This window comes from Dama dama, chromosome 33 (assembly GCF_033118175.1).
Source record: "Dama dama isolate Ldn47 chromosome 33, ASM3311817v1, whole genome shotgun sequence".
Taxonomy (NCBI): domain Eukaryota; kingdom Metazoa; phylum Chordata; class Mammalia; order Artiodactyla; family Cervidae; genus Dama; species Dama dama.
Genome location: NC_083713.1, coordinates 63968317 through 63991620, shown reverse-complemented (window position 1 = coordinate 63991620; position 23304 = coordinate 63968317). Strand labels below are relative to the sequence as shown.

At 42.6% G+C, this 23304-nt stretch overlaps 1 protein-coding gene across 8 annotated transcripts in view; it reads left to right on the top strand.

Moving 5' to 3' along the window:
• The window catches only part of MGAT5 (alpha-1,6-mannosylglycoprotein 6-beta-N-acetylglucosaminyltransferase), a 389158-nt gene that overhangs the window by 213067 nt on the left and 152787 nt on the right, over positions 1 to 23304 (top strand). For all 8 annotated transcript variants that reach the window (XM_061135085.1, XM_061135082.1, XM_061135078.1 and 5 more), the window contains 2 exons: positions 9471 to 9547; positions 10412 to 10501. In XM_061135085.1, coding sequence (XP_060991068.1) covers positions 9471 to 9547; positions 10412 to 10501 — 167 coding nt within the window. The remainder of the gene's footprint in view (positions 1 to 9470; positions 9548 to 10411; positions 10502 to 23304) is intronic.

The window sequence follows — 23304 nt, the reverse complement described above, 5'->3', positions numbered from 1 at the left end:
TTTGATTCTAGCCATTTCAGCGAGTATAGTGATATCTCATTGTGGTTTTGATTGAGTTTCCCTGATGACTAACAACGATGAGCTTTTGTTGTTGTTGTTAAGTCACTGACAAGTGTTTGACCCTGGCTGTTTTCTGCCCACTGTGCATATGTGGTCCTGGTGTGATTTCTGAGGAATCTGACATGTTTTATCAGAAGCAGTGCCGGGAGGCATATCAGAATAGAGGGTGTGTGTGTGTGTGTGTGCGCATGCATGGACACATACAACATTCTTATGGACCCTGCCCCTCCTAGAATCTTTTAATTAGTTTTTTTAAAAAATTTATTTCGTTGAAGTGTAGTTGATTTACAGTGTTGTGTTACTTTCAGATACACAGAAGAGTGATCAGGATTCAGTCATATATGTATGACTGACATGTGTATGTCATATGTCATATGTGTGACTGACATAGGTATGTATGACATACATATCAGATTCTATACATATCAGATTCTTTTCCCTTATAGGTTATTAAAAAATATTCAGTAGAGTCCTTTGTGCCATTCAGCAGATCCCTGTTGGTTATCTATTTTATATATGGTAGTATGCACATGCCAATCCAAGTCTCCTAATTTATCTCCCCTACCTTTCACTTTGGTAGCCATAGGTTTGTTTTCTATGTTTTTTGGGTCTGTTTCTGTTTTGTAAGTAAATTCTTTTTTTTTAGATTCCACATATAAGCGATATCATATGATACTGGACTTGCTTTGTCTGGCCTACATCACTTGTTAGGAGAATTTCTGGGTCCATCCCTGTTGCTGCAAATGACATTATTTCATTCTTTTTAATGGTGTGTACACACGCACTGTATCTTTATCCCTTCATCTGTCAGTGAACATTGAAGTTCCTTCCATGTCTTGGTTATTGTAAACAGTACTGCTATGAACATTGGAGTGCATGTTATCTTTTTAAATTATGGTTTTGTCCAGATATATGCCCAGGAGTGGGATTGCAAAATCATATGGTAGCTCTATTTTTAGTTTTTTAAGGAACCTCCATACCGTTCTTCATAGTGGTTGCACCAATTTACATTCCCATCAACAGTGTAGGAGGGTTCCCTTTTCTCCACACCCTCTCCAGCATTTATTATGTGTAGCATTTATTATTTTAATGATGGCCAGTGACTGGTGTGAGGTGATACCTCATTGTACTGAGAATCTTAATCCTAGATGCTAATCCTAGACCTTCTTTTTAATTCTCTTTGTCAACAAAAGATGAAACCTTGTTAATGTTAGCTTAAAAACTTAATTAGGTAGAAATCCTTCAAAAATAAATATTAATAAACAAATGACACAGGGTGTAAGAAGAAAACATAAATAATATAGGTTTATTTAGCTATTACTGTGATTTGAAATTTTGACATTGATTATACTTGGCAATGTATTTTCATAGTCCTCACAATTTCTTTCTTTTCACACATTTAATACCATCCTTGAAAAGCTGTGCATAATTGGAAAACTTCATCAAATGTGATTTTCCTATTGACTTCCATTATGCCTATAGCATTTCTTCACGTGCAATACTGTAGCTCCAGGTTTTTAGCAAGTCCATGAGGCCCTTGGAGTACTTATTCAGAGACAAGTGAAAATTGGTCATTTTATTCTTCAGTGTTGACTCTTCAGATTTCTAGAGGAGAACATGAATATAGTGGTGGTGGTGTGCCTTTTAATACTAAGAGCCAGAAGTGGAAACAATCTTGACTTAGAAGACAGAGGCCAGGGTTGCAGAATGCATTATGCATGGGAGGTAATTAGTGAATTTTGTTAAATCACTGAATAAGGATGGCACTTCATCACTCAATACATTCTTATGAATCAGAAAAAGTTAACAGCTTACTAATATGGCTTCAGAAAGTCCTTTGCAACTCTGAAATTCTTTGGTACAGTGATTACATTTCTAGCTTCTTAGGCTGAAAAGCCAAACAAAACCAACAAAATGCAGACAACCCTTCTCAAGATGCTCATTGTCCATCCCTGGGAGTCTGAGTGTGTCATGGCCCATTACCCATCAGGACTGCCCCAGCTCCTTCAGGGTGCAGAGAGTTTCCTGTTCCTGTGGGCCCTGGGTCTGGAATATGTGTACATGATTCAGTTATAGAAATTAAATCACTTTTTCATAATGCAGATATAAAGTGGCCCTGAATGAATATTTGCCAAGCTGAGAATGACTGGTGAGGTCACCTTTAATGGGAGATTACATTTCACCATGGCTGATTTTTGTCCGATTTATTGCTATTAACTCCTGACACAAGGCCAGCTGATAGAGGTGCTGGCAAGAGCCTGGTCTCCAGGCTGGGCGCAGAGCTGGAGCCGGCTCCCAGCTGGTGCAGCGCTCACGTGGGCGCCCTGCAGGGGCCATCTGATAACTGGGGCCGTGTGTTCCGATCAGGTGTTCCCAGAGAAGCACTTCCTTGTCTTACACACAAAGCAGATCACTGGAGACCCTTTATCTTTTAAGAGGAGATATGCGTGGGGTACCTTTGGGCGGATTGAGCCCTCACTCAAGAAGATGGTTATCTGAGCTGTTGGCAACAGAACTGGATGAGGAGGTTGAACTAGGTTTCCAAAACTTCCGGGGGTGGGCAGATGGTTGTGTTTTTTGAGGTTTCTGAGAGGCTTTTAAAACACTTTCTTTCTTTCTCCCCATTTGCTGTTAAAATAGTGATGGTGAGGAAATCAGAAACCCTTAACCTATTGATGCCTGTTGAGTTCTAGATTAAAAAATTAATGGCACCGTGTTTTACAAGTTCTTAAAAAGAAATGCCACTTCAAAACACATGTTGTCTTTGCTATAATTAATATTCAGAAAAGTGAGCCTTCACAAAGGAGGCTCTCTTGGGAGGGTCAGCTTTCATTCTGAAGTGAATATCTTCTGTGTGGGGCTCACTTACAACCACACCTCTCTTTCTTTCTCCCACCTCCTCCTCAGCCCGCCCCCCACCCCCCCACACACACATGCACTCCCTTCCCCTCCGTGTCCTCACTTTATCATCATCAACCAGAAGCACGTAGCTGACTTTCTTACAGGTGGTGCCACCCACAAGCATTGATAGAATCGGATTAAGAGTGACACCTGGCTGCCAGCCTCTCGTTTTGAACTTCTTTCTTTTCTGGATCACTTTTGTCCTTCAAAATGAGCAATGGTTATCATTAACTTAATGTGAGTTTGTAGTAGGTGAGTGTTTTATGATGCTGCATGGTTGATCGTTTACTTTAAAAACACAACAGCATCTCCATGTATGTGCATTGAGCTGGGCAGTTAAAAGATAAAGGTTTCCTTGTGTGCTGCCCAATGTTTGCGCCTCGTTTGTAAACGTATCAGGACAGTTAACATAGAACTCATGAAGATCGTATCTCACAGAACCATAAGCCTCTCTTTTTAAATGCTGACAAGGTATGAATATCAGTAATTCACGTGGGGAATGGGTCCACTTCCTCCCTCACTGCATGGGGAACGAGTCTTTTTTTCACTGCTGCTGCTTCTGTCGTTTTTCCTCGTGTGGAACCCAGATTCCTCTGGCTTGTTTAGTGTGTGGTCCGGAACTCAAGAGTTTCTGGTTTAAGGATTCCCAGTGAGGACTGCTCACTCCCTTTCTTCTGCGGCTTATTCTCCTTCTCCTCCATGCACTTCTCTGGAACCGAGGCTCTTCATCCCTTTGTTCATTCATTTGTTTAAAAAAAACTCTGCGGAGCTGCCAGGGTGCCAGGCAGTAGGTGGGGGCTAGCCAAAGGGTGGCTGTCTAGCCTTTCAGGAGGTTTTTCTAGGGATGGAGTTCCGCTGATGTGTGCCTTGCTCTGCTGTATGTGGTCCCTCCCCAAGCCCTGGGGAGCTCCTCGAGGATACAGACCATATCTTTCAAGGATGTGGCTTTGATATCTCAGCACGTGGCAAGCCACAGGCTTTGGGGAGAAATTCCAAGCAACTGTGGGCTGAGTTTGGAGATAGATGCTGAGAATTTTGAAGCTTCTTTCCAAACCATGAGATGAGGTCATTATCTTCCTTGTTCAGGAGGATGTGGTGAATGTAAAGTGTGATGATGTGTGTGCCAGCACTTTCCAAAGGCTGGTCCTATATCTTGAGGGGTCACAATCATCCACCTTCATTTCCTGAATCACCCTCTTGCTGTTGTCACCAACCCTCTGAGATCGTCTTCACCATTTACTTCCACCCCGTTCTCTCCCACTTTCCTTCCTTCCTTGGGCAGAGGAAAGCATGAGTTAAAAACATCTCTCTGCCTGGTTCCATATCTCTTGGTCTCTGTCACTTCCAAATGTATAGTTGAAATCCTATTGTGTCTCTGTCAATCTGTATACACCTGTTAGGGCTGTCGGGGAGAATCCGGCTCCACGCTTGGCAGGAACACCTCGCTCTGGATGTGTTTATGGCATCTTCTGTCACTTCTGTGGTACACGTGCTCTTCCTGAGTTGTAAGCATTTTTGATAATAAGAAAACTGTTCTCTTAGATTCAACCTAATATTTGACTTCTTACCACACTGATAAAAAAACAGTTTTTACACCTAGATGTCCTTCCTTTTTTCTAATACTGGGTTGACAGCACCATAGAATCAGTTCAGAGGTGATGTTTCCAGTGCGGGGCCCTACTTGTGCTGGTATTAGGGTATTAGGTATTAGGGAGAGAAATGAAACTGAATCCTGAACAATAGTAAAAGCTGAGTTTCTTTGCTTGCATTAGCGTCTTATTTTACATTTGCATTTTATCTTATATTTGCACCTTGCACTTTCACCATTAAAAAAATAATTTGACATGTGGGGGAGGGTGGGGAAAACAGCAGGAAGAACTTTCTATTAACATATCTTGGCAGAATCCTGTCTCCTTTTTTGGAGGGGCCTCATGAGCAGTAAGCTAAGTGCCCCCTGAAAAGTAGTCATGTTAAAAAGCAGAGACATTACTTTGCCAGCAAAGGTCCATCTAGCCAAAGCTATGGTTTTTCTAGTAGTCATGTATGGATTTGATTTAAGAGTTGCACCATAAAGAAAGCTGAGCACCGAAGAATTGATGCTTTTGAACTGTGGTGTTGGAGAAGACTCTTGCGAGTCCCTTGGGCTGCAAGGAGATCCAACCAGTCCATCCTAAAGGAAATCAGTCCTGAATATTCATTGGAAGGACTGATGCTGAAGCTGAAACTCCAATACTTTGGCCACCTGATGCAAAGAGCTGACTTATTTGAAAAGACCCTGATGCTGGGAAAGATTGAAGGCAGGAAGAGAAGGGGGTGATAGAGGATGAGATGGTTGGACGGCATCACCAACTCGATGGACATGAATTTGAGCAAGCTCCTGGAGTTGTTGATGGACATGGAAGCCTGGTGTGCTGCAGTCCATGGGGTCACAAAGAGTCAAACAGGACTGAGTGACTGAACTGAACTGAGATTAGAGGCTCTTCCAGAGGTAGAAAAGTCTTCTGTTTCTATTAGAAAAATCTAGAAACATGATTCGTTGGGATTTTGTCCTCGTGATGGAAGCAAGATGGGGAACTGCCCTGTGAGGTGTACTGAGACTCCTCAGGGCCTGGGGGTAGTGGAGGGTCTTGTTCAGGTTACTTATGGGTGGTCAGATTCCAGGAGCATTTCAACCCCATGCTCAGAAGAAAGGCTGGCATTTCCTGTGTGTCCCTTTCACAGATCCCGCCTACCTCAGAGCCTTCAGCCACTGAACTGCACTTTTGGAAGCTGCCATCTATTCAGACCCATCGCTGTGTAACAAATAGCGAAAAAAGCCCTCCTAAGATCATGGAAATGCAGAGGAGCCCTGCTGGATTAGCTGACATACTGCTGCTTAGTAGAGGAGTGAAAAACACTGCGGTCTCAGCTCAGTCTCCTTCTCCTTGATCCAAAGTGTCAGCGGTGGGGAGCGGGGGTGGGTCAGGCAGAACACGTGAGTGTTCATCCAGTCCAGCAGCACTCGCTGAGTGCCTGGTGATGGAGCAGAAAGACATAACCTTCCCACAGTGTTCTCATGTCCTAGCAAAGGGGGTGGACAGATGCAGAAAAGAGAACAGGATTGCTCGCTGCCATGGGAGGGCCAGGAGCTGAAGGGGCAGCACTCAATCCTAACTCAGTCTTGATTGGACATAGAGATAGGGAGGAAGGATCTCGGCTTTCTTCAGGCGGGGATGGATGCTCCAACTCGGTTTTAAAGGAGGAAGGGCTTTCAGTGGGTGGAGGAAGGGCACGTCTGGCAGGACCTGCAGATGTCCTTTAAGACGTCGGTTCAGCAGGTCTTTGAAGAAGCAAGGATCCTCTTTTGGGGGCTCTCTCAGCATAGCAAACACCAGGGTCTGCACCTGTTTTTGCAAATAAAGTTTTATTGAAACACAGACACACACATCATTCCATTTCCCCTGCTGTGACTGCTACATCCCAGCAACCATGTGGCCTACGCAGCCTTAGATATTTATTGTCTAGCCCTTTGCAGAAAAAGTTGGCATAACATAGTTTTATTCCTTGAAACTCTTAGATGAAGTGGACCCACACTGCCAGCAGCCAGGCTTTGCCTGCACCTTTCATGGACCTGCTGGTTAATTTATCATCTGGTGGTTTCTCTTTGCCCCACACTAGCATACCTCCAACTCATTTAGTTGCAATAACTTCTGGCTCCAAACATCCAGAACTAGAATAATACCTATTGTGTGTAACAAAAGAGAGGTACTGACCCCTAATGCATGCATGCATGATAAGTCGCTGTAGTCATGTCCGACTCTTTGAAACTCTATGGACTGCAGCCCACCAGGCTCCTCTGTCCATGGGATTCTCCACGCAAAAATACTGGAGTGGGTTGCCATGCCCTTCTCCAGGGGATCTTCCCGACCCAGGGATTGAAGCCAAGTTTCTTATGTCTCGTGCATCGGCAGGGGGATTCTTTACCACTAGCACCACTTGGGAAGCCTCCTGACCCCTAAGGAGCCCTTTAAATGTTCAGTTACCCCCGAACTTCAGCAATTCTACACTCTGCTTAGTTTCTCAGAACCTGTGCTGCCTCTTATTTGCTTGTTGAGTGTGAGCAAAATTGGAATTAGTCATTGGAGCAGTAGTCATTGGAAAGCATCTTTCTTCTCTGGTAAGGCAGCCCATCTGTCTGAGGATACTGGAGCTGGCTGTTGGCGTGCGAGTGAGACAGAAGGGGAACTTTAGGGAGATCCACCATTCAAGCCTGCAGTTATTTTAAAAATGAAGAGAATTCATTTCCAGAAGCAGCTGTGCATTTGAAACGTTGCTTTCCTGGATATAGCAATTGAAAGTTGTGTGGAATTATACAGCAAATGCCGACTCTTAAGCACCTGCTGTGGTCTCTGATACCAGCCGATAGGAGTGCCAACCAGGCTTTTTACAAATGTTAACTTATTTAATAAGACCTGGATGAAATAGAACTGCAGTGATTCTGATTTTACAGATGGGAAGACAAAGACTCCAACAAGCTAAGTGTTTTTCATGTTATCAACTGACAGCCTCCAACCTATGATAAGGAAGGTACTGATTTTACGCTCTAGTTATCCTTAGCAGGTAGAATGCTCATTGAAAAGGCTCAATCAAGAGGTCTGGGATTTCTGTTTTAGACTCTCAGATGAACTGAATTTCAAGGAACAGGTACAACTAAAATTCCTCTTTGCGCTAACTTCTGTTTTAGCCCTAGCAGCCATCGACATTGTTTAAATACCACTGTCAAATGACCTTGTAGTTTGGGATCTAATTTCCGATTAGTACTTTGTATTGAAAACGGTCAGCGGTGAGAAACGGGGACAGTTTTGCAAGCATGTCTGGAAAATATAGTTGGTCCCAGAAGAGAAGCATGTAGGTTTAGGATTGTCCTAGTTTCCAACTGAAATGATCATTTCTAAACGAAAACCTGATCATAACTATCTTCTCCTTAAAAGTTTTCAGCGCTCCACCAGCCATGCCCTTAGCACAGAGGCTGGAGTCTTTGTGGCCTTTCTGGTTTGGGCCCTGTCTGACTCTTGAGTTGTTGTTTAGTTGCTAAGTTGTGTCCAACTCTGTGAGCCCATGAACTGCAGCACACAGGGCCCCCCTGTCTTCACTGTCTCCTGGAGTTGCTCGGATTTCCTGTCCATGGAGTAGGTGATGCTATCTAACCATCTCATCCTCTGTCGTCCCCTTCTCCTTTTGCCTTCAGTCTTTCCCAGCATCAGGGTCTTTCCCAGTGAGTCAGCTCTTCGCATTTCAGTGCCTCACCCTCATTCACTCTCATCAGATCAGGTCCTACATGTGGACGTTTCACTGAACACCATCTTTACTGTTTCCCTCTAGCTGGGTCACTTCTGCACCTTTATATCTCAGCTGAGATGCCTCTGGATCCAGGAAGTCTTCTCTGATGCTTAGAGACTGGTCTGGGCATCCTTCCCTGGCCCCTCCCTAATATAAAGCCTTTTAAGCAACGGTTCAGTTTTTGACCAGTTTGTTGTTCATTACTTAACTATAAGCCTCTGGAGGGCATTCTTTTTAGTTTTGATTCTGTAGTTACAAGAAATAGGAGTCCACTTGAGCTTGCTGATAGAAAAGGAGTTTATTGGGAGGAAAGATTGGAAGAATAAGGAGATCTTGGTGGAAATATAAGAACCGGGTGTATACGAAGTTGTACCTTGCACAAGCATCTTGTGGCTTTCTGCTCCTCTGCACGCCTTCGCCTCTCTCTCTCCTGGGCTGCCTCAGCTCAGGCACTTGTGTGCTTTGTTTTATTGAAATATAGTTGATTTATAGTGTTGTGTTAGTTTCAGATATACAGGAAAATGGTTTCTGTTTTATATATATATATATATTTTCATATTCCTTCCCCTTACAGGTTATTATAAAATATTGAGTATATTTCCCTGTGCTGTAACAGTAAGACTTTATTTATTTTGTGTATAGTAGTATGTACCTGTTAATCCCAAACTCCGAAGTTATCCCTCCACAACACCCCCCACTTTCCCCTTTAGTAACCGTAAGTTTGATTTCTATGTCTGTGAGTCTATTTCTGTTTTGTAAATAAGTTCATTTGTACCACTGTTTTCAATTTCATAAATGACAAGCACACGTGTTCATAAAGCTGCTCGTGGCCTCAGTTTGTCTTCATGGCCCAGTCTGGCTTGACCCAGGGACCCTCCTAATCTCCTGGCTTCATTTCCTGCCCCCCTCGCCCCCGCCCACTTGTTTGTTTTCTCAGCTTCCCAGTTGCAAGTTTCTAAGTAATATGGTTGACCTGACTCTTCCTTTCAAACTTGTCCTCACCCATCACAGGCCTCTGACCACCCTGGAGATTGGCTGTGCTTGGGTCGATTCCTCACTACAGACCAGTCAGACCAGCTGGAGGGGTCAGAGTGTGGCTCCCAGGATAGACTTTTCTTTTCTGTTTGTCTTTCTGTCCTGCACTTGCCATAAACTTGATGGTATCTTTTGTTGTTTTCCCTCTTTTCCAGATATCATTAATGGAGCTCAAGAAAAATGCATATTGCCTCCTATGGATGGCTACCCCCATTGCGAGGGGAAAATCAAGGTAAGTCAAGAGCGATGTCCATTCACCCCCTCCTCCTTGACCTGCACTGACAGCCCGTGGCGTCCCCTCCCCGCTCTTCTCCTCCCCAGCGATGCAGATGGGTGATCGAGCCCTCTTTAAGGAAGTCATTTAAGGGATGCATCAGCCCTGCCAGTTTGGGGCTGTGGCCATGACAACCGTTCCCTGCTTATGCCAGCTCCATGGGCTTAGTCAACAGTGACTCACTGGTCAGACTGAAAGAGCTGGGCCATTGCAGGCACCTGCTGTGTCTTTGAAACTGCGTTCCCTCTCTTTCCCGTCCTCCAGTGGGTGATCCTTCAAGAGCCAAAGACAAGGGGCTTCCCTGATTTAGTGTCCACCTCCCCTCTCCCAAGTCCCCAGGCCTCAGCCAAGAGGTCTCCAGATTGTTATTTAAATGTCACATTTGCATGCGCAGTTGAGTACCCAGACAGCTGTTGGCCACTCTTAACATTTGTTTGTTTTTTCATCGCATTTATGTGGCCAAACCTTGGGGAGACCACTCCTCTGCTCAGTAGTTTTCAGAGAAAAGTTTCTGTTCTCAGGATGGTGAGACAAACCCCAGAGCATTTTAAATGGCTTCCATATGGGACTCAAGTACATACGGTGCTCCTGCCTTGATTCCCATGCTGTTTTCCAGGCTCCGTGCTGGGGCTGGTGCAACTGTAGGTCTCTGGGAGGGCACGCTCATGCCAGGGTCTGTGAGGCACTTGCTCTTGAGAAAATATTCCTCCCCATTGGTGCTCCTGGGCTTTACTGCTGGCTGAATCTCACAGCCTCTAGGCAGACGTGCCCACCACAGTGACTGGCTGCTCATCATTGCTCTTCCTCCTCTGGTTGTTTCAGTGGATGAAAAATATGTGGCGCTCGGATCCCTGCTACGCAGAATATGGAGTGGATGGGTCCACCTGCTCTTTTTTTATTTACCTCAGTGAGGTAAGCGGCTTCTTGTGTCTTTTAGGAGGGGTGGGGTCGATGTGTGTGGTTGGTCTGTTCCATAGCTGAGCCTGGAATTTGGAAAGCTGAAAAATGTATATTGTTTTTACATGAACGGTTTATGATTTCCTTCTTCATTGCTCTCCTCTGTCCCCAAGTAGCATGATGTCTTTTTTTCCCTTGAGGGAAAAATAGTCTGAGTTCCCTAATGTTTTTTTTTTTACCAATTAAAAAAAAAAATAGTAAAATACACATAACAAAATTTACCAGCTTAATCATAAAGCGTACAGTTCAGTGGCATTAAGTACATTCATGTTGCTATGTAACCATCGCCGCCATCCATGCATCTCCAGAATGCTTCATCTTGCCAACCTGAAACTGTTCCTATCAAACCGTGACTCCACAGCCTCCCACCTTCTTCTGATGACTCCAAGTACTCCTGTAAGTGAAATATACAGTATTTGTCTTTTGTGATCCGCTGATTGCACTTAGCATAGTGTACCCAAGGTTCATCCATGTTTTAGCAGGGGTCAGAATGCCCTTCCTTTTTGAGGCTGAATAATATTCCATTGTGTATACAGACTGCATATTGTTACCCGTTCATCTCTCAGGGGACACTTGGGTTGCTTTCATCTTTCATCAGTTGTGAATGGTACTGCTGTGAGCATGAGTGTACATATTAACTCTTTGAGACCCTGATTTCAATTCTTTTGGGTATATATCCAGAAACAGAGTTTCTAGATCATATATTAATTTCTATTTTTAATGTTTTGAGGAACCACCAGACTATTTTCCATAGCAGCTGTGCCATTTTACATTCCCACCCGCAGTGCACAAGGTTCTAACTTCTCCACATTCTCACCAACACTTGTTATTTTCTATTTTTTTCTTTTCTAATGGCCATGTGAATGGGTATGAGGGAGTATCTCATTCATTGTATCACTGTTATTTCCTTACTGATTAGTGATGTTCAGCATCTTTTCATATGCTTCTTGGCTGAGTTAGCTATTTATTGTACTTACAGACTGAATTATTAACTTTCTCCCTTTTTTTTCCCCACCTTTTTATCTGAACTTCATTTTCATTTGTACCCTTGAATTTAAATAGCAGCTTGTTTTTTTAAGAGTTACAGGGCATTTTTACAGACCACATGGAATCTATTACATGCTTCAGTGATTTATTTCACCTTTAGAAAGGTTGATGGAGTGGGGTGGGGTTAAGACTTTATTCAGAGCTAGCTACAGGAGCGAACTGAGCAGGGAATGAAAACTCCGTCGGCTCTGTCCCCCATCCCTTATGGGCAGTGGCAGTAGCCCTCAGAGCTGGTGAAATGGATGCTGGCTAGATTTTTAAGGTTGTGCGCTTGGCAGGCTCTTGGCTTCCATCTCCTTTTATTTGCATCCCTAGTTCTGGTACTGTTGTTGTTTAACCTTAATAACATCTCCCTGGTGATGCCATGCAGAGAGGAGAATGCCTCCATTTTGAGGCTAAATGAAATGTTTTTGCCATACTTTTCCTTGACATACTTCAGGTGTCTCTCCTCTGTGGCATAAGATGATGGGGGATGGAAGCCAAACCAGTATTGCTCTAGGGCATGTGGCCCTGGAATCTGTGGGATTTGTCTCTCTTGGCACCCTTCTCTTTCCTCTGTAAGAGTCAGACTTTGTTTTTTTGGATGAGGTTGCTGCATGGCCTCCCCAAGGCCATCATGGCAACTGTCAGAGTAAATGATAGTTAAAATACCTCTTGGAGATGAAAAAGCTCTGAGAGTTGGGTGTGTGATGTACCTTATTAGCAGGCTGCTGGCAAGTTGACTCTGTAGCATGTACTTGAGTGTGTTTTGAGCTTGGGTGGCCTGGGGCCCGCCTTCTCATTTTCTTCTCCAGGGGAGTAAGGCCTGGGGCTATGGGTGAACCTTCACTCCAGTGAGAAGTCAATTAGAGGCACCTTTCCTGCCCTGAGGAAAAAGTCCCTCATTTAGTTCGATTTTCAAAAGTTTTTTGCTCATTTCCATTTGGTAGAATTTAGCCACAGTCTAACTGGACTCCCTGATTGACAAGCTGAGCTAACTTCACGCCTTCCTGAGAGTTTGCATCTTGGGGAGGACTGCTGAAGTGAAGGAAGAGGAAGAGGATTTGAGTGCCCACTCCAGCCTGGGTCTTCATTTCCTGAACCAGAGCTGGGGAGGTGCGGGAGAAGGGTTCAGATGGAGAGGACTGCAATTACATATGACTTGGTTCCCTTCCTTTGAAACAGCCACCCTACCACTACCGGAAGGGAAGGAAGGATGTAGCTAAGATGAGGGAAGAGGGAACTTCTGTGGAGGTAAATTGAGAGGAGTGTGGGGTAGACTGGGCTGCATAAAGATGTGATGAATCATGTAGACTTGATATTGGAGCCTGGGTATCTTGTTTCAGAGCCTTTAACTATTTTTTTCTTCTTCCGGGACATGGAATGGTGATTCGTTTGCCTGTTCGACCTATTCTACTCTTTTCTTATGCAAATGATCAGACTTTCCTTTTTGTTCCACTGAACTCAGTTCAGTGAGCACTTACTCAACATCTATTATGTTCATTGATTGTCAACAGTTACTAAGAACTCATTTCCTTGGCACCATGCTATGCATTCATTATCTTTAAGGTCTAATAGAAGAGAAAGCCTGGATACAGGTAATTGAGCCAGGAAGGGGTCCTGGGAAACAACTAGGAACTTCTTCTTCAAAGTTTTAATGTGAAAATTATCTTGAAACTCTGGCACTTAAAGAAAAATTTTTTTCTTTTTTCAAAGCATCTTAATAGGTACCCTATAAGAGAAGAAAATGTAACCAATATGAGCTTTTCAATAGTCAGTACTGTCTTAGAGCCTCACACCTGACTTCAGCTTCTGTTTCTGATGTGTGCTAAACTCTGTGCTCTTGGAAAAGTTGCTCTCTCTGTGTCTCAGGTTCTTCCTTTATAATATAAAAGTTTTAATTTTGTTTTTAAAGAATTCAGCCTTGAAGATTCCTGAGTCTCTATGGGACCATGCTTAGAGTAGAGCCTGATAAATGATAATCATTTTAACTGATACTTTCATGAAAAGTTTTTTTTTAAATTTTACTTTAATGGAGGGTATTTAGTTTTTTTATTTAACTATGGCTGATTTACAATGTTGTCTTAGTTTCAGGTCTGTTTCTCTCTGTGTGTGTGTATAAAAAATATATATATATTCATTTTCAAATTCTTTTCCCATATACGTGCTAAGTTGCTTCAGTTGTGACCAACTCTTTGCGACCCTATAGACTATAGCCTGCCAGGCTCCTCTATCCATGGGATACTCCAGGCAAGAGTACTGGAGTTGTTTGCCATGCCCTCCTCCAGGGGATCTTCCCAACCCAGGGATCGAACTTGCATCTCTTATGTCTCCTGCATTGGCAGGTGGTTTCTTTACCACTGGCACCAGCTGGGAAGCCCCCTTTTCCTATATAATTACAAAATGTTGAGTGTAATTCTCTGTGATACATAGTAGATCCTTGTGGTTTATCTATTTTATATATAAAATAGTGTGTGTGTGTGTGACTCCCAAATTGCTAATTTACCCCTCCCCCACACACACCTTTCCTCTTTGGTAACCATACGTTTGTTCTCTATGTCTGTGCGTGATAGATTTTTGATGTTGCCATTATTTGAGTACAGTTGTGGAATGTCATATAGTCCAGGACATTTTCTATTGGGACCTTGATTTCCTCTTAGAATTAGAATGAATTTTTGGCTCTCATTCACCAATCTCATTTCATTCTAGATCCCTAGACTTCTAGCAATATAGAAGGATATAGTTCTCCTTGGCTTCCTTTCTCAGGATGTGATGCTTGTTCATATTAAAATCATGAACTGGATGTGTGGAGGCACAGTGCACCTCTTGCCATTGTTAAAATGAAATTATTAGAGATGTTTCCTAAATGCTGTTAATTCTGTTCTAGTAGTCTTTAAATCCTGGACAACATCTATGGCTTTGTGGTGCTGTTTTTGTCTATTTTTTTTTCCTCTTGCTTTCTTCACACTTTCCTTCTTTTGTTACTTCATTTAACCTGTATCATACGCCAGCTTACTCTTGCAGTTGGGAAGGTGATTGACAGACAGTTTCATTTGACTTTTTTACTTCGTCAGTGAATACACTGGTGACTTTGATTCTTTTCTTAATCCTTATTGAAGAGCAGAGGATGAGATGATTAGCATCCCTGACTCCATGGACGTGAATCTGAGCAAACTCTGGGAGGTAGTGAAGGACAGGGGAACCTGGTGTGCTGCAGTCCATGGGGTCGCAAAGAGTCAGACTTGACTTAGGGACTGAAAAACAACAAAAATGGAAGAAGAGCCAGTTCTTGTTTCCATGTATGTTTAACTCCAGAGCTTTGACAAATATGAAAAAGGACGTGAAGTAAAATATCTCCCATAGTCAGTCACTAGTTGAATTGAGGCATTTAGATTCAGACCAGTCTTAGAAGACGGCACTCTTCCTGCATTTTTCTTCCCCTGAAACTTTAATCTTCCCCTCACCAACTAGTAGTCTACCAGCCTCTTAGGGGGACTCTCAGAAGGCAAAGCCATCAGTGTTTATTCGTCATTATCCCCACAGATGCTTGTTATGTGTCTGACGCTGTATTAGGGCCTGGGTGTGGTGCTCAGAGTCTCCGCATTGCCCTTCTTGGGTGGCATACGGTAAGAGAAGAATGAAACGTGACCAAGCCCCGTGTGTATCTGACACCTCAGATGCACAGCGCCATTTCAACCTCTCCCCAGCTTGGAGAGCTGCCCTTAGAGGCTCCAAGAGGTGTAGTCGCTTAGTACTTCTGCGCTCGCCATTACTGTTGCCCTTTCACATCAAATGAAAGTTGAATTCAAATGAAGTCATCTGTCACCGTTGCCTTTGTGGTCAGTTCTATTCTCCAGTCCACCTGTGTTTGAAACACAGCTCTAAGTTAGCTGGTTTCCATTAATCAGTCTTCATTGCTAGTTTTCAAATACTCATAATTTTAATACTTTACTAGCCCCCTCCCCCACCAAAGCAGCACCAATTCTCCTGAAGATACAACTCATGAAAACCAAGTACTCAGGTGGGAGCAAATGAATGATTCATGTCCGTTAACCAGCCTTGCATTTCCAGATCATCGGGCAGTTCATTTTCTGTATCTGTTTTTGTGAGCCATGTAACTACTCCCATTAGAGACAAGAGCCTATGAAGTAATTACTCTGAATGTCATTGTTTCAGGTATTATTAACTTAGCCTTCTGCAGAGCCTTTTACTGCTATCAGCTTTTACACAATTGAGAATAAATGTCTTTACCCCATTGATATTATGTTGATAGATGGTGCTGATACATTTGATGCCCACACATTTTTCCTGTCTACACAATTATTGTAGCAACTAGCAACCATCACAGCCTGCCAGACTTCTTAATTTGTTTGTACTATTTTTTTAAGGACTTGTGTTGCCATTGGAAGTATAGTTGCTCTGAAATAATCAATTGCTCAGTGATCAATTGCTAGATCTTAGGATGTGTACAAGCTTTTGCTGCAAATGCCAGTTTGGACTAGTTGAGTGAGTGACTCTGTGTGTGTGTGTGTCTGTGCGCACACCCACCTGTATGTGTGAGTCCCTCATAAAGGAACAAAAGAAGCAATTTCATGCCTTACTCATCAGTCTGTTTCTTATGTTTCAGAAACAACAGGCATAAAGGTCTCCATGTCTTCCTGTTCTCCCTTGGCAATATGTAAAACTAATATTGGCTGAGCATGCTATTAACCTTGAGTTTAAATTCAGCGTACTTAATCCGTTGATTAATGCCGAGATTAATGCCCAACAGCAAAGGTTGAAAGCTTAAATGTTTGTGAATGTGAGCATGAAATGAAATTCTAATAACCAGTACAATGATTTGGATTTATGGACTATGTTGGCTGCTAAAGATATCTTGGAAATGGTGTCGCACAGACTAATTTGTCAAAGTGGGCTGCAGTAAAGAATTGACTGTTTAGGTTGCAGGAGAAAACCTGAATGAGAAAATATAACTAACATTTTGGGACGGGTCGGGGAGTACTTTAAAAATACCACTAGACTGTTGCCTGAGATTACCCACACACACCTTTTAAATGTTTAGCCATTTGACACAGGAAATTCTCTTTCTGTGAGATAATATTTTTTGGCAACACAGGAGGTGACAGAGATTTATGATCTTGTTCTTTTCAGTTCTTGAATTCAGCCTTTATTTTTATCTTCTTTATCTGTGTGTTTTTGTGGCTCTTATTATCTGAATTCTAAGACATCTTTAGAAACTGCTTTTTTAAAACAATCCTGATTTTACTGAATAGTATTTGTCGCCAACTTAAATGATCTCTCAATTTCCCTCAACCTCTACCTTCTTCTAAGTTCATTCTTTTACGACCACTCCTGTTTGTCAGTTTCACATACCACAGCATTTAGTTTTATATCTTTTTTTGTTTCTTTTTTAAATTATTATCTTCACAAACTAAAACATTTATTTTTTTTTTCCACAAACTACAACATTTAGATTGAGATTTCTTACTCTGACCTCCACCTTCCAAAAATTAAAAGGGTAAATAGCAGGACTTGCCAAACCCCAAACCATTGCCTGTTCGCTCTTTGGAAATATGTGGCAGATTGGGGCTTTGATGGAGTCATCTCCAGTTTGTGTTTTTACAAACTTTTATTGTCTCTGATCATTCATATTATATACCAGTAAGACATTTGTAAAGTTTTATGTTTTAAACTTTTTTTAATGTGGAAAATGTCAAACCTATGTCAAAGAAACAGATATGAGGAAACTGTGTGTCTGTGACACAGATTGAATAAGAGCAGTTTGTGGCCAGCCTCATTCACTGACACCTCTCCCAGATGGTTATTTTGAAGCAAATCCCCCAAATCGTATCATCTGTGAATGTTTCACTACATGCCTTTAAAAGAGGCTCTTTTAAAACATATGACTACTAAAACTGTTCCGTATTTTAAAAATCACAGAATTCCATAATATCTTTGAATATCAGATTACTATTCACGTTTTGTAGACCATCTTGTAACCTGAAGTTTATTTATTTGAATGGAGTTTCAAGCAATGACCATAAATTACAACTGGTGGTGCCCCTTGTGATTTTTCACTGATGAAACTTTACTTGCCTTAGAAGCTCTTGTTGTACTCTGTACTCTTAGAAGAGTTTGTTGTACTCTTGAGTTTTTATGACCATATCCCTGTGTTGTTAGATAACCTGCTTCCCCAACCCTTGTATTTCCTGTAAATTGATAGTCGGTCTGAGGCTTGATCAGAGTCAGGCTTAATATTTTTTTCAAAATTGTTTCATGGATGGTATTAAATGCTTCTAGCAGGAGACACATAAATGCCTAGTTCTTTCTCTTTTTGTGATATCAGCAGCCATTGATAATTACTGCCTGGATTCATCAGGATTCTTTCTTAATATATCAGGAATACTCTGTATAGAGAAATGAGTCCTCATCTGGTATTTGGTTACCCTGAGGAACAGGTCATAAAGGAAATCTTGATTTCTCTGCTGATTTCCTAGCATCTTCCACTGGTGACCAGTAGTTTGCTTGCTTGCTTGCTTGTTTTAATGCTTATTGTTTCAATTAGCACCTTGTTTCAATCAAGGCATTGACTGAACTATGTTGGATATGTTTGATCCATTCCAATTATTTTCTTGCTAGTTCTCATATTACTCCTTCTTTGACCAGTGGGGACCAAATTGTCTTCTGAGGCCTTTTGACATAACCCTGGGTGTTTTCTGTAAGTCCCCTTGGTTCCTCTTACTGGGAAATAAGACAAACCATAGTCTGGGTACCAGGGGGAATTCATTGCTATTGGGATTTTCTGGATGCTGGGCATATGACAGTGAGTCACAAGGCAAACACTTCTTAAGGTTATGTTTTATAGGAGGGGATGGGCAACAAAAAGTAAAATATATATCTTTTAGATTACAGTAGAGCTGTGGAGAGAAATAAAACTGAGATAGGACTCAAAATGCTCATGAGAAGTGATGGTGTCAGTTTTAGATAGCATGTTCAGAAAATGCCCTACTGAAAAAATGGGAGGAGGATGTGTGAGCACCACATGGAAGGGCGTGAGGGAGGAAGAGGTTCAGAAGTCTGACACAGGTATTTAGCAGGTGGGGGGAACAGTCAGTGCAAAGGTCTTGGGGTGACCATCAACATCTGGCATTAAAAAAAAAGTGTATGGAAAGTCATCTCCAGAGAAATTTTTATCTGTTTGTTTATAGGAATAATAGTGCCTGGAACACATATTTATTGAATGAATGACTCTATTTAAAGCATTTTTAAAAGTTGTTAATAGCTTTTTTGTCTCTTTGTTCTAAGTGGGTGACTTCACCAGCTATCAACTTTCCAATCTTGAAGAATTGTTTTTGTAAAATTTTAAGATTAAAATCTGCTAAGAACATTAAGTTTGAGACATGAAGCAAGGGCATTTTGAGCACCTATTAGCAATTTTAATATAATGCTCTTTAATATTTTATCTATAGGGGAATGCAGAGGGTCAGGTTAGACTGTTAGAATGGAATTAGCCAGTTATATTAGAAGGCACAGTTTTCTGGCCCAGCTTTTATTCTTATTGTCACTCAGCATTATTTGCCTGGATCTATGCTTCAGGCAAAATTGCATACTACCACAAAAGAAGAGCTGTTTTGCACGTGTATGTGCTCAGTCGCTTCAGTTGTGTCTGACTCTTTGTGACCCTTTGGTCTGTAGCCCACCAGGCTCCTCTGTCCAGGCAAGAATACTTGAGTGGGTTGCCATTGCTGTTCTCCAGAGGATCTTCCCAACCCAGGGATTGAACCTGTGTCTCTTACATCTACCTGCATTGGCAGGTGGGTTCATTAGTACTAGCGCCACCTGGGAAGCCCTTTCATATTGTCACTCAGCATTATTTGCCTGGATCTACACTTTAGGCAAAATTGTACACTGCCACAGAAGAGGAGCTCTGTCCTTGGTGACTGGAATGTGACCACTTTTATCAGTTGGGTGACTGTGGCTCTGCTGTCCTCAGTATGAATCCAGGCCCAGTGGGGCCAAGTTTGCCTCTGTGCAGTGAAAGGAGCATCTCTCTATTATCTGAATAGTTCATGACAGAGGAATCATTTGTTGCCTCTCCTGTATAAAGGAAATGGACAGGTCTCTTACCACAGAGATTTGGGATGAATTTTTGAAACTCTGACATCCTCTCATTAGAACCCCACTGGTTTGGGGCGTGTTGAAAACTCATAGCAGTTTCTCTTGAAGTCCTATCCCTTCCCTAATATCCTGAGTAGTCCTGTCTCAGGTCTTCCCAGCCCCCGGCTCTCTTGCACATGATTGATTCCATACTTTCTGTTTCTGATAATCCTGCCTTACCCGCCATGGTCAGGAGCAGCACTGCATATTGCGGAAAATGCTTGAATAGCTTGGGAGTTTGGGGTTGACATGTACACACTGCTATGTTTAAAATGCCTTTCCATTGGGGAAAAAAAAATGTCTATCTGGATTCAGCTCCTACCTGTGTGGCCTAGAACATTCCCTTGAGTTTTCAGACTAGTTTCTCTCCACTGAGGTCAAGGTAAAGCCTGCCATGCTTGCCTCAGGGTATTGTTGAAAGATTCTAATACAATGATGAAAATACATTGTGCCACTTGAAAAGAGTATCCTTATAATGAATATCTTTAGCACTCAAGTCACCCATTTTTTCATTCCGTATGTAACAAGTAATGATTGAGGACCTATTGTGTGCCAGGCCCTGTTCTCCGGGTTGAGGAAGGAGCACTGAACTGGCCAGCTGAAGTCCCTAAGGAGCTTACATTCGTTGGGGCAGCAAACAGTAGTCATCCCATAGGTCAGATAATTTCCACATGTGGTGTGTGTGCCAAGGAAAAGCAGAGTAAGGAGGTAGAGTGGCCAGGTAAGCAGATCAGGGAAGGCTTCTCAGGAAAAGTTGGAGCACAAAGAGAGGGAGGCATGTGCACCCTGGGAGGAAGAGCATTTCAGGTAGAAAGAGTGTGGATGCTGAAGCCTGAGGTGTGGGGTTACCTGTAAAATACAGGATGCCCAATGATCATGAATTTCAGGCAGAGTGTTTTATTTATTTAACTGTGAGTATATGACAAATGGCTGTTCCCTGGTGGCTTAGATGATAAAAAAAAAATTGCCCGCGATATGGGAGACCCAGGTTTGATCCCTGGGTCAGAAAGATTCCCTGGAGAAGAGAATGGCTACCCACTCCAGTATTCTTGCCTGGAGAATTCCACGGACAGAGGAGTCTGATGGGCTATAGTCCACAGGGTCGCAAAGAGTCAGACACGACTAAGCGACTACGCTTTCACTTTCACATATGACAAATACCGCATGCAGCTTACTAAAAAGAAGAATCATCCTTTGTCTGAAATTCAAACTTAGCTGAGCGTCTTTTTGTCTCTTCTCACAAGTCCGGCAAACCTCCAGAGGCAGGAATGAACCTGGCGGGTGTTTGGATGTGGAAGGAGGTTCTTGTTAGGAGGGCAGGGGGAGTGAGACAGCCGTGTAAGCTTGAGGGTAAACTCCGGGTTTTATTCTAAGGGTAAGGAGAAGCCCCTGGAGGGTCTGAGTTAGTGTAGGATGTTATCCAGCTTAGGCTTTGAAATGATCACCTCTGCTGCACAGAACAGGCATCAGGGAAGAAGGCTGCAGGCAGCAAGTTGTCATCACTCTCATGGCCCTTCCAGCTCTGCCCCACACCGGGAGCAGAGTGAACCCTTCCTGAAGGATTTTGTGGAGAAGATCTAGGCAGTCCTACTCTGATATTGGAGGCTGGACTGTGCTCGTGGGACTGCAGGAACCACACGTCTGGTTTCCCTGCTAAGCGCTGGCCCTGGACAGGACAGATGGCACTTCCATCCCCAGCCATGGGGCCGCCCTGCACCCATGTCTTCATCTGTCATGATGAGCGACCTTGCCCGTGTGATTACGTGGAAACCAGAGGACACAACGTGTGTGAAGCGCGTTTCCTCGTGCTTGGCTCTTGGTGCACTGTGGTTTTTCTTGTTCTCTGTCATCCACCTGCTTCCCCAGGCACAGCCTTTCCTAACAAGCCACTTGGCCAAAATATTCATCAGCTCAGGTGTTTGATGGAGAGGATGGGGCCAGGTAGTGGAACCGCTCACATGTGGAGACATTTTCTATCATGTGCATTTCCTTTTTGAATCTTTAGAAAAGGAGAGTAGGCCTGGGAGGAGCATGGAGTGGGGTAAAGAGATCTTTTTAAAAAATTTTTTAAAACATGTTCCTTAATGAGTAGCTACATTAGATAGATTATCAGTACAACAAATATGTGTATGCATATACCTGTGTGTATCATCAGTTTACCTAATGAATATAATCAGTTGTGTCATTTTGGTAGGTAACCCACATGGTGGTGTCTAACCATATTTTTTAGGTCTCATAGCTAATAGAATTACTATAGAGTACCCAAGCCAGCACCTTTATGTTGCAGATGAGAAAATTTGAAAATCTCATGGTTTAAGGTTATACCTCTAGTTGTTTGTGGAGTTGGACATAGAATCTCTTTTGGTGGATTCCAGATTCAGCAGCCCTCTTGTCCCTGCCCTTTAAAGTGCCCCTGACACTTGATGTCTTGGTCCAGGGACAGGATCTCAGTCATCACCCAGCCCCGCCACTCACCAGTGAGTGAAAAGTGAAAGTGAAGTCACTCAGTCGTGCCCGACTCTTTGTGACCCCATGGACTGTAGCCTACCTAGCCTACCAGGCTCCTCCGTCCATGGAATTTCCCAGGCAAGAGTACCGGAGTGGGTTGCCATTTCCTGTCCAGGGGATCTTCCCGACCCAGGGATCAAACCTGGGTCTCCCGCATTGTCGGCAAACTGTTTTACCATCTGAGCCACAGGGAGGTCACTAGTGAGTGGGCCTCTGCAGGTTCTCAGCACCTTCAAGTCTTGCTTTCCTCACATGTAATCTGGGCATGGTACCCACCTTGTGGGGCACTTCAGGGGATTAAATGATGGGATACAGTCAAGTTCATTTGTTTTTTTTCCAGACACACTGAACTGTAAACCTTCAGTCAATGATTGTATGCTTATATAATGTAATGCCTTTAAAAATTACTCAATAAATGCTCTTTGTTTAAAAAAAAATCATAACATGAAAGTTTACATAAAGAGAATCCTAAGCATCCAAGACATCAACCTCTAGAGGTAATCTTAGACTTTTCTTATGCATTTTGCATATTTACTTTTTGACCACACTTAACTCTTGGAAAAATACGGATGAAATTCTGTATGTCAGTGATCCATTAAGGCAAAACCCTTCACATTATCCATGAGAGAAGAGGCCATATCAGAGCCTGATTATTATTCTTTCAAAAGAACAGAATATTACTGCAGAGATTAAGGCTAGTTCTGCAGACATACATGCAGATATACATTAAATCTTCTACTCATTTTTGCTGTAATTTTGTTATTTCTTTTCCCTCTTTAAAATTCAATTCGAGCTGTAGGCATCTCTGTTGGTAGTTTCTCTTTTCTTAAATGTAAGAATTGTCCATCCGAAAGAGCTTGAAAGTAAGTATGACCTACCTGAGGTCTGTTTAGGAACTTTGCTTTGATTTACATTGTACATTGATGAAGCTGCAAAACCTTCTCGGATCAAAGAAGTTTAAATCATTGGAAGGAGGAATGTCAAAAATAAAATTGGTTCATTTTAGATCTCCTTGCTCAAGAAAAGTGATTCTTTGTGCCCTCTCTCTGGGAGATGCCTTCATGTTC